The sequence below is a fragment of the Scylla paramamosain genome, chromosome 3 (assembly GCF_035594125.1).
Source record: "Scylla paramamosain isolate STU-SP2022 chromosome 3, ASM3559412v1, whole genome shotgun sequence".
NCBI lineage: Eukaryota > Metazoa > Arthropoda > Malacostraca > Decapoda > Portunidae > Scylla > Scylla paramamosain.
Genome location: NC_087153.1, coordinates 32,708,022 through 32,719,382, shown reverse-complemented (window position 1 = coordinate 32,719,382; position 11,361 = coordinate 32,708,022). Strand labels below are relative to the sequence as shown.

The 11,361-nt window shown below is 42.0% G+C and overlaps 2 protein-coding genes across 2 annotated transcripts in view; one reads left to right on the top strand and one right to left on the bottom strand.

The window, feature by feature from the left end:
- Positions 1 to 458: 458 nt before the first annotated feature.
- On the bottom strand, positions 459 to 6,658 carry LOC135093945 (uncharacterized). The gene is made up of 7 exons (XM_063993628.1): positions 6,498 to 6,658; positions 6,090 to 6,212; positions 4,828 to 5,053; positions 3,580 to 3,751; positions 1,877 to 2,092; positions 1,113 to 1,312; positions 459 to 598 (listed from the first exon to the last, which is right to left on the bottom strand). Exons 2-7 carry the CDS (start codon positions 6,208 to 6,210, stop codon positions 571 to 573), a joined length of 963 nt encoding a protein of 320 aa, XP_063849698.1. The 5' UTR covers positions 6,211 to 6,212; positions 6,498 to 6,658; the 3' UTR covers positions 459 to 570.
- Positions 6,659 to 7,197: 539 nt separating this feature from the next.
- Positions 7,198 to 11,361, top strand: part of LOC135093933 (uncharacterized) — a 5,327-nt gene continuing 1,163 nt past the window's right edge. The window contains exons 1-6 of the mRNA XM_063993621.1: positions 7,198 to 7,357; positions 8,003 to 8,131; positions 9,158 to 9,386; positions 9,777 to 9,951; positions 10,220 to 10,435; positions 10,790 to 11,001. Coding sequence (XP_063849691.1) covers positions 8,011 to 8,131; positions 9,158 to 9,386; positions 9,777 to 9,951; positions 10,220 to 10,435; positions 10,790 to 11,001 — 953 coding nt within the window. The 5' untranslated portion in view covers positions 7,198 to 7,357; positions 8,003 to 8,010. The remainder of the gene's footprint in view (positions 7,358 to 8,002; positions 8,132 to 9,157; positions 9,387 to 9,776; positions 9,952 to 10,219; positions 10,436 to 10,789; positions 11,002 to 11,361) is intronic.

The window sequence follows — 11,361 nt, the reverse complement described above, 5'->3', positions numbered from 1 at the left end:
ATATATATATATATATATATATATATTTTTTTTTTTTTTTTTTTTTTTTTTTTTTCGCTACCAGAACTATTCTAGTATATGCTGCATTCCCTTACTCTTTTTAAACTTTACTATACACTTTTTTTCTTTTTTAGTCCTCATTTTTGTTGCATCTTTGTGATTATAGAACTATCTTTAGGGCGCTAACATACTTCTTGTTTTGCCAGTCTGTTAAATGAGGCCGCTAAGCCACTTTTATTGATATCCTGGGATGATGTAAACTTTTAATTAGTTTTAGACGTTTGTGCTAAACTTTGTTTGTGCTAAACTTCACTGTGAAGGAACATGTGGTAGACCCCTTTTGGTGTGTGTGTGTGTGTGTGTGTGTGTGTGTGTGTTCAGTTAATTTGCGTGCGTGCAGAGAAAGTCATGTTCTGATTTTGCAGCTGGAAAGTTTGGTGCAGTGAAAGAACAAGACAGAACAAGAATACTGGTGAACTTTTAATAACGGTGTACACAGCAGTGGGAAGGTGGGTGGTGGGTGTGCTGCGTCCTCGCCTGTACCATGCCCTCGTGCTCGGTGGTGGTGGCTTAGTGCTGCTTCCTCGGGTTGTAATACCTGTAGGCGGTGCAAGGGAAAAATAATGTTAAAGGAAAAGTCATCGGCATCATATGTCGTAACAAATTTTGAAAAAGCTCTATCAGCAGACTGTTCCTAATATTGTAGTTATTGTTACGGCTCATATTCTGAAACACTTTGAGTTACCGTTAGAATTGTTTTCAAAGACCACAGAAACAAGTCCTGGTTTTGATGAATACTTCTTCTCATTAATGGTACAAAATCCTTGTCAAACTAACATTGCAATCTTGAGAACACTTGAAAATATTAACAACTTCCACTAGAGCCTGCAAAAAATAATCGTTGTAACTCTGAAACCTTTCTGAATACTGCCCTGAGTTTCATAAATCATTATGCCCTGTCAGAGCAGCTATGATGCAATCAATGGCGAGTAAATAACAAGATGAAGGCTAATAAAAATAAATAAATAGTTAAAAAATGACGCAAGCAAACGACACCGAGGCAACATCAATTAGACATAAGGAGCGTCACTGATAAGAATCAAGCAACTCACCTAGAGGCCATAGCAGCGTTGGACGAGGCGATTTCCTTGAGTTGTTCCCACCCGCTGATGACGTCATTGACCTTGGTGGACGTGAAAAGGTCCACCTCGCGTTCCTTGTGTGCACGGAAGAGGTCGCAGTGTTTCTCGCAGTCGCTGGATCCTTCAAGCTGCTTGCACACTGACTGTTCTCCAGTCACGGCATCTATGGCCTGTATAGTGTGAGAGTTTATACCATGAGAGAGATAGATAGATAGATAGATAGATAGAGAGAGAGAGAGAGAGAGAGAGAGAGAGAGAGAGAGAGAGAGAGAGAGAGAGAGAGAGAGAGAGAGAGAGAGCGTCGACAGGTGACACTTAGGTAATTCATGTCATCATTATCGATTTCGGTGTGAATACAAGCCGTGGCAACAGATTCAGTTACGCAACCCTGTGGTGTGTGAACTCAGACTTGTGTGTCCTGGCTGCGTCACAAAACGTTTATTGCTTGTTGTAAGGATGAGTTTCTTTGTGTTCCCTGGGCATGTTTATGTTGTTTCATGTGTTGTAACAGGTGTAGATAGTTGCCCCCCTCCCACACACACACACACACACACACACACACACACACACACACACACACACTAATGTTTAGAATGATCTTGATATCTTACATCAACAATTTCTAAACGACAATGGCTACAACAACAACAACAACAGCAACAACAACAACAACTACTACTACTACTACTACTACTACTACTACTACTACTACTACTACTACTACTACTACTCACAGTGAAAGTATCGTAGCACTGCGCGCCGGCCCACTCGAAGGCGGTGCAGATGCCATCAGCGCGATCCACGTGGCAGGTAACCAGGGCCAAGCGTGTCTCCTTCAGGCTCTTTCTCAGCTCTTTCCCGTAAACGATGTAATGGTCCAGTTCCTCGTCCAGGTCCACCCACCAGCGAGATGGCGGCAACCCCTCGTATGAGTAGGTTTCGGCTGCGTCCTAAGCGTTGGCAGCACATAGGAGAGAGAAGTGTAGGTGTAAGGTAAGGCAAAGCTGAAATGTGCTTCGGTTGGTGAATGAAGTTGAGAGAATGAAGTTAGGGTAGCAGGACTGAATAAGTTTGTAGTTTTTGTAGATGGAAATACAGGGCCAACGATATCCCTTATTTAAATAAATGTAACTGCTTGTTATGCTTTTCAGTACTACGATGAAAGTTTTGGTAAAATTTTTTGGGTACATTCTTTAGCATAAATTATAAAAGTAGAGGAAGTGTAGTTCCAAAGGAACACGGTCCATTCTTCGCTTAAATTTTGTTTGGCAGTGTTGGTGTGATGATTTCATAATTATACATTGTCTCATTGGGGATTGTTGTAGCTACACTACAACTATCAGTCTTGAGTGTAACTGCCAGATTATCCTACTCTGAGGGTTCCTAAACCAAATTCTGTAAAATTGCAGGGTAGTATTTTAATTTGAGATGAGCGACGAGGCCACTTAGCTATAGCCCCCAACTTTACTTGACTAGTCCAGTATGATACCTACTCTCTAAAATAAAATATAAAAAAATGTCTTCATTTGTTCTTGTCCATAGATCTCATGTTCGTGACAGTCCAAACCCCACTTTGGTCCTTGTGACCGCTAAGGCTCACTGGCAAAGTTTCCTGCCATGAATACCCTTTATGAAAATAACTCAGTGCTTTGTTTCAAAACGTCATTATACTTTCATATTTCATATATGAAATATATATATATATATATATATATATATATATATATATATATATATATATATATATATATATATATATATATATATATATATATATATATATATATATATATATATATATATATATATATATATATATATATATACATATATGAAATTGTAGACACACTGGCACGAAAAGAACAAAAAATGTGAGGTGATAAGGAGTCTTTCACAATGGTGCTTCGAATGTACCGAATGTTAAACAATGGAACAACTTGGGGGAACGTACAACAAAGTTACCACTCAGATAAATAGAAATTAAGGAAATGAACAAAACTGTTGTTCAATAAACAGAACAAGAACGTCTAATCACTGATGGGGATACTATATGAATAAAATAGAGAAATAACGGTGAGAGACGCAGGCTGTTACAGTGTACTTTGTCCATCCTGCTCCTCCCATCTTATATGTTCCAAGCACTCGCCCTGCATTATCACTCCTGTCCATCCCGCTTATATCACCTCCTCACCCCACCCCTGTCCCTTGTACCCTCACCCCTTGGTGCACTCCCATCACGGGCCATCAGTCAATTAATCACTCAGGTGGTCAGTCGGTTAGACAGTAAGTCAAACGCTTAGTCCATCAGTCACTCAGGCAATCGGTCAATCACTCAGACAGTCACTCAATCATTCAAACAGTCAGTTACTCACTCAACCGGCCGGTCAACCATTTGGTCAATCAGTCAAGTACTCCTTTAACTGAACACATGACTCACCTTGAGAACCACAACATGGATTGAGGAAATATCTTGGAAGTGGATGATCATTGACTCGGGGAGAAGGGCGGCCTCCACCAGGTAGCGGTGAGTGATGATGGAGGTGGAGAGCGCCGTCGCTTGCTGGTTCTTGTCGGGGTAGTTGTCACTCTCAGCAGGGGCCTCGTTGTACCTTTGGAGGGCGTGAAATAGTTGTGTAGGCGTGTAGGGACCGTTTGAGAGGAGAACGGTTTGGGTAGGGTGAACGCGAGGATGTGAAGGAATGAGGGAGGATACGGAGGACAATGTAAGTGAAGCTGGCGTACTGTACAGAGGTGTTGGGAAGTGAAGGAACCGGGAGGGTTATGAGGAGCGTGAGGCGAATGAGAGAAGAGAGACAAGAATGAACAGAGAATGCGAATCAAAATGAAAAACAAACAAGAGGTGTGGATGTCTGAATGGTTTAAATGAAATGGGAAGGAAGGCAGCGAGAGTTGGCGAGCTATTGAAAAAAATTGGGGGAATGCAAGTGCGGGAATGTCACTTTAGAGATTAAAGATAACAGATACATTATGGTATGTTATGGTGTTCAATTTCATGAATTAGTTTTACTGATAACTCTTCAGAGACGACATTTTCGAGTTTTTGTTAATATTCAGGTGAGCTATTGACCATTCCATGCTTCATGGAGTTCGTTATATGATCTAAGGAGTATAGGTCGAACGTACGGCGGGGAATTCCCTGCTTGATACAATCACGCTCGCCTAAATCACTTTCCAACTCGTTCTCCGGGATGGGTGGATTCCCCTGGGACACGCGCATTATCTGGCTTCAGTCACGCTGCTCTTCTTTCATATAATCAAGTCTTTTCTTATTCGTTAGCCGTATCAGTAATTATGACCAGTCTTGAAAGAGAAGTGACCTGAGTGCTGACTGTCCACAGATGAGAACACGGAGCAGGATAAGCTGAACACGCTCGCTCAGTTCAGGACACGGACGACACTCAGCCTCCAAACACAAGCTGTCGGTCCAACCTGTACTATTGGATCACACTCCTTGGATTATGGTTTTATCCATACATTCAGCTCCATCGTAGTAAAAGCGCAAGACAGACAGCAAGAAGGCTATTATTAATGTAGATGTTACCGCAATACTTAAATTAAAATCTCAGAAAAAAGAAAAAAAGAAAATGACAACAGTGCAATGATATTGATATTTAGTCTCTCGGTTAATGAAAGACATGACATTCGTAACCAGTCTGGTGCTGACCTGTCGATGAGTGTGACTAGGTCCTCCTGGTACACCTCGACCTGGTTCATGTTGTGCTCGTTGATGTACTGACCCACTAGCGACATCACCTCGTCCTTCACCTCACCCCAGTAGTCGAAGTCTTCCGTGGTCAGCGCCTCCAGGATGACGTAGAGCAGCTGTTGCACTGTCTCGTCGGGGATGAGGCCGATCAGCTGGTGCACGATGGCGAGGGCGATGGTGGTCTCTGGCGCGGCGAAGGAGAAAGAAGCAAGGTGAAAAAAGAAGGCGCTGCCTTTAGTTGACATCTTTGCTTGTAATCTTGATGGTCATGTTCTGTGAAAGACGAATGCTTCCTTTGAAATACTGTCAGAAAGTCTCTTAGAAAATATGTTGCCGTCGAAACTATTAAGGTCTAAATGCAAAATCTGCTTTCGATTTTTTTTCAAAAGCAATACGATTTAAGCAAAAATAAATACGTTATTCTTTATACCTTGCCTTTTTAACCCTGGAGGTGTGGATGGTATACATAGTTTTAGTCCCTAAGAGCGAGGATGGCTGCACTGTTAGTCTTTTGCGCGTACCAGAAATGTAGAATCACAACTCAGAATTGTCCCGTACCCACCAATGACAGGTAAACAGGTTGCCTCAACATGAAAGAAGACTAAACCACTGCCTCTGTTCAACCTGGGATTCAAGCCCAGGACGTCTCGAGTGGAAACTAAGCCCCTTTAACCTACACATTTCAAGAAACAGTATTAAATAAGGTGAAAATATATATTTTTGTAGTGACTGTCTGTGGCTAAAAGAATCTCATTATGATAAATGAAGCCTGTTTTCGCTCAGAAAATTAGTTTCAACTGAGGAAAACGTGAGTTTTGAATCGTCATTTACGTTCTTTAATTACTTAATCAGGCCTTGCATGCCTAGTTCAGCTGTCCCTCTTACGTTACTTTGTCAAGGGTACACCCGTAAAGTCTGTTTCAAGTGAGGAAGGGTATTCAGAAGAAATATAAATTCTGAAACTATGATATGTTAATATCAAGCTAAGCAGCAGCGTTGGTATGCTAAATGTATGCAAGGATTTAAACCTAATTTTGGCTGCATTTGTAAGTGTACAAACGTAATGTGTCCGGTTTTGACACACTGAGGAGTTTTTTTCTTCTTTCTCTCCTAGGTTTACCCTTTTGTTCTTAGGATTTTGGTTGCCTAATTATACAGCTGCCATTCTTTGTTTCACTAGCTTATACAACAGACAGACATGACGGCGAGTGTGGACTCACTGCGACCATCTATAGTCTCGGTGGCGAGAGGCTGGGGCTTCTGCTTGGGCGCTGCTGCTCCCAGGGACGCGGCTGCCACCACCACCGCCACCACCACGCCGCACAGCACCGTCAAGCGCATTGCTGTGGAAGGAACAGCGTGATGCAGGCGAGTAAGTGGTTTGTCTGGTCTAGATATGACAGGAACACAATTGATAGAGAAGAATCATGCGATTCTCTTATACATTACATTACAAATTAATGGTAAACATATGAGATACTTGTAATGCAACACAAATCAAGTTTATATAAACACCTAATACACATTCGTATATTAAAGATATTCCTTAGCACAAAATCTATGATACTACATATGTTTTGAAATTGTTTATGATCACGGAAAGTTTCCCTTCATCTGCCATAACCTACCCGTTAGGGATACAATTGGTGATGTATCGCGTTCAGAGCCTCGTCTCTGAAAGGACAATGTGCGAGCGGGACTGACAGCCCTGAAAGAAGACAAGGGTGTTCGTGGTTGTGCTCTACCGGGTGCTGATTGGCCAGCCGAGTGGGGGGAGTTGTCACTGGTCCACTGGAACACGTGATTTCATCATCGTGTCTCAAGTGCGTAGTTACTGGGAGGTGATAAGAGCGGGAGGTTCACTGGCCGTGGCGTGTGGAAACACCTGGTTGAGTCTCAGGGTGTGACGACCAGCATCATACGTATGAATGTAATTACTAAGTTCGATGAAATTAACTTCGAGTATCCCTCGAGATAATTCTGCATATATATATATATATATATATATATATATATATATATATATATATATATATATATATATATATATATATATATATATATATATATATATATATATATATATATATATATATATATATATATATATATATATATATATATATATATATATATATATATATATATATATATATATATTCCAAATCTTATTCTTAGAGTTCAAGAAATATTCAAATTAAGGTTTCCATAATGACGCAACTTGTTTACCAAGATAAGGCGGGAGGTACCCGTGCCACTCCTTCCCCTTGTCCACCATATCGTGCCCCCCGCGGCCACTGATTTTTCTCCTTTCCCTGGACCAAATGTGAGGTTCTCAGAAGAATCGGTCCCTCCTACCCCTTCGCTCCCTCTTGCGTTCGTGTGCTCGGCCGACTATTGCTCGCTGTCTCACTGTTCCCCGAGGCCGCGCAACGCTTCAGTCATCCTGCCTTGCCAGGCTAGTCCCGCGCACTCGTAACTGTAAAAGGTCAGAACATTTTTAAGGAATGAAGATGATTTAGGGCAAGTTATGTGGTTCGAAAGAGAAGAATAGATAGGTTTCTTCTTACTTCCATATAATAGAGTTTGGTTTCCCTTCCGTGCTGTGCCCTGACCTGAACCTCATTAAGTTCCTTTTGGCCAACACCGCCTTGAATGCTACAGTAAGAGAAGTCAGTGGCGTTGTTGTTTAATGTGTGATTCATGCTGCAAGAGTGTGGTAAGTTAAAAACACACCAAGATAGCTTTCGTACTGGTTTAGAGTTCTGTATGAATTAAATGTGAAAATACTACTTTTTTTTTCTTCTGAATGTATGTAGTAACACTTACTTCATATCATAAAAAGATAAGTGGGTATAAAGTTCGCAGATTTTTCATAAGGTGGAATATTGCTTTGCTACCCATGTTTTGAAATTGGGTGCAATATCGAAATTTTCTTTGTGAGTTTCTCTCTCTCTCTCTCTCTCTCTCTCTCTCTCTCACACACACACACTGAAAATATCAATCTATATTTGTATTCCAAATCACACCACAAAAGTGCATTCTTGTGAATCGCATATATTTCTGTTCATTCATTGATCCTTTCCGGTAATCAACTCACTGACATGCCCCTGTTGATGCTGCCTGCCTGCAGAAGCCACGATGCGGGCCAGTTGGTTGTGGGGCGCGGCGGTCATCGTCTTGCTGGGAGTGGTCGTCCGTCTCCCGTCCTCCACAGCCTACGTCACCTCCTTCCCCGATGAGCCAGACATCGATGGGATATGTGAGTATTAAGACTATATTCTGAAACACTTCCGCACCGCACATCCTCTATATTCAAAAGGCTCTAGTTGAAGTTACACGATTTTTTATGGCGTTTTTTTTTTTTTTTTTTATATAATTCTAGTGACAGATCAACAAGATTTCTACACTATTAACAGCAGAAACACTTTTGAGGGCCGGATTTATTATCTCTGTGGCCTTTGAGAACAGTTGTGGTGAGGTAGCAAAGCGTTTCTGAATACGGCCCTAAGTATTATCGAGTGGTGGATCTTGATATGTACTTTTGTGTCTCATCGAGGTCTTGTTAAGAAGATTCAGTGCGAGATGAAAGTACCGATGCTCGTTTTCTTTAACTATTTGGCCGCCACGGATTCTTCTCAAGTTTAGTGAAATGTTGTGGTGCAAATTTAGGGAACAGTTTTGAAAGGCCTCACTGCCGGTAGGAGTGATGAAGGAGCTCAAAATTTTTAGTTCACGTAGCTTGATTTCTCTTCATTTAACCGTCTGGGGCTATTCAAATGAAAGGGCAAGTGTCATACATTATAAGCCAATGGATTTATGAGAGTTTTCTAGAGATTGTGTGAGATCTGGGGTGTGCAGACTTTTTTTTTTTTTCAGAACATTGATAGTAGAGATAATGTTCAATATGAGAGCCTGATCCACACATACTTGATCACAAAATGAGAGCAAATAAAAGAAAGAAGAAAAATGCTTTGTTGATAGAAAGTGAGCAATGGTGTTTACATGAAAGGAAGTAACGTAGAATAAAACACTGATGCATGAAGAAACAAACAAACAAACGACAAAAACAAACAGATATACAAACAAACAAACAAAAATCAACCACACAAACAAACGCTCTTCATGATGCTCTTACAAAGAAAAGAAAAAGAGAGAGAGAGAGAGAGAGAGAGAGAGAGAGAGAGAGAGAGAGAGAGAGAGAGAGAGAGAGAGAGAGAGAGAGAGAGAGAGAGAGAGCTGAAAATTTCCCAATTTCCCTCTTACCCCACTCCCCAACACCTGGCAGTGACGACGGTGGGGATTGCGGTGGCCAAGTTCCTAGCGGGACAGGTGCCATACCCGTCCGTGTCCGCCCTGCTGCTGGCCATCATCCACGCCTGGGAGCCCAAGCCCGAGGACAATTACTGGGAACACGTCAAGGACAACGTGGAGCAGGTGTGCGGGGAGTTTATCAACGAGCAGAACTTGAAGCAGGTGGAGGTGTACAAGAAGGACCTGGTGAGCCTCCTGCAGAAGTAAGTATTGGCAGGAGACTGTTGTGTTGCTCTTTCTTCGAATTCTTGTTTTTCCTCCTCTAGCCTTTTCTTATTTATTTTTTTTTTTATTTCTTATGTGTAAGATGGACACTGGCCTAGGGCGACAAAAAAAAGGAAAAAAGAAGAAGAAAAGACCCTTTTTTACTTCTTTTTACTTTTCTGCATCAATATCTGTGTACTTATTTATTTACCTATTTTTTTTTTTTTTTTTTTTTTTGTGTGTGTGCACATATACTGTATTTTCATGAATCATTTAATCCGGCGACTTATAAGAATGACTAGTGAAATATTGCACATTGAACCTGTGTTGTTGTCTCCAAATACTGCCGCTGCTCACTCACCTCAGCTTGCTCTCCTTTTCTCACGCAGGTATGAGCGCGCCGAGGTGACCAGTGACGGCACCTATCCTGACAAGAACACTGTTGCCGATGCCATCACCACCTCCATCATTACCAACCGCTTCCTGGTGGAGGCTGCCCTCATGCCCTGGTCCATGACCATCCACTTCACGGACATCGCCAGCGTACACATCCTCATTCTTAAGGTCAGTGGAGGCAGTAAAAATATACATCATATTGTTTTCAGAGAACACTTAATTTTCTTCTGACTTTCTTTTTCTATCTATTTTTTTTTCACATCACTCGTTTCATTGCATTATTTTCCTTCACAGACTCATGTATTGACGCATTCCTCACGGTGATGATGGACATAACGCTTTCTTCACAACTCTTATCGTTATTTTATTTTAATCACACTCCTTGTCTTGTCTCTCCAACCGCTCCTCACTTTTCCCTGGCTCCTCCCACCCACAGGACGCCGCAGACTCGTACACTGTGGAGGGCGGGGATGTGTCGCGGTGGTGGGTGGACCTGGCGAATCAGCTGAAACATTACATCGAGTACGGCGTGTATCTGGAGAAGGAGACCATGAAGTGGAGGAACACCCAGATCGACTGCTTCTTCGATAAGGCTGACGGAGGGTGCCTGGCCTTCGAGTGGATGGGCCTCACTTGCTACGATAAGTATGTGGTGAGTATGACGAGATCTTTATTTACGAGAGAAGGAAGACTGGTGAAGGGGTGACGGTAACTAGGAAAAATATCTATGATTTTTTTTTTTTTAATTACATTACCAGATACGAACCTCAGGCTGCAGAAGTCAGAAAACATCCCCTGTAATGCAGTTTATAAAAGCTACTGAAAAGAAAAAAGAAATATAAAGGATATTCTCATTTTCCAACTTTTTATTCTTTTGCAACTATATTTTGAAGCACACACATGACATTATGGCTACAGATGGATGTATGAGTAGACAAAACATCAGAATAACGTAAGCTTACTAATGTACACAGCCATGAGAGTCAAGACACCTCGCCTCCCACAGATCACTGACTACGTCCGGAAGTACACCGAGAGCTGCCTGCAACTGCATCCGGACAGCGGCGCGGAGGGGTCATGCAAAGCCTTCTGTGACCTGTACCAGATTCAGGTGAACCGCGACGACGCCCGCTGGATCCATGATTACCTGGGCAGCGTGGTGGGGGAGTGGGAGGCCCTCAAGCTGCGCGCTGACAGCATGGCACAGCACGTCTCCAAGTGAGTCCCGCTTCCTCCTGGGTCTGGGGCTTCTGTGTTTGTATATTTTGCATTTTTTGTCTTTCATTCACTATATACTTCGGTTTCTAACAATTTCCTTCCTTCTTTTTGTAGTGTCGTATGTCACAACACACATGTGTTTATCTTAATTATGAAGTATATCACACGGGTCCGATATTCGTCCCCTGTGTGTTTGTTCTGTCTTTGATTTCTTTGGTTGCTTTCACCGTGAAATGTGAACGTGCACTCATCTGTCACAAAGGTGGTCGTGTGTGGAACGCCTATAAATCTCAGCGTCACCCCTCTCTCCCCCACCGCACCTTCTACATTATAGTCTAGATTTTATAAGAATGACCTAAC

Excerpts from the sequence above, each read along its gene's own strand:
- LOC135093945 (XM_063993628.1), bottom strand. The coding sequence starts at position 6,210 with ATGCGCTTGACGGTGCTGTGCGGCGTGGTGGTGGCGGTGGTGGTGGCA. Across the intron at positions 3,752-4,827 it reads CTAGTCACACTCATCGACAG|GTACAACGAGGCCCCTGCTG; the intron begins GTCAGCACCAGA and ends CGCCCTCCAAAG. Across the intron at positions 2,093-3,579 it reads TCCATGTTGTGGTTCTCAAG|GACGCAGCCGAAACCTACTC; the intron begins GTGAGTCATGTG and ends GCCAACGCTTAG.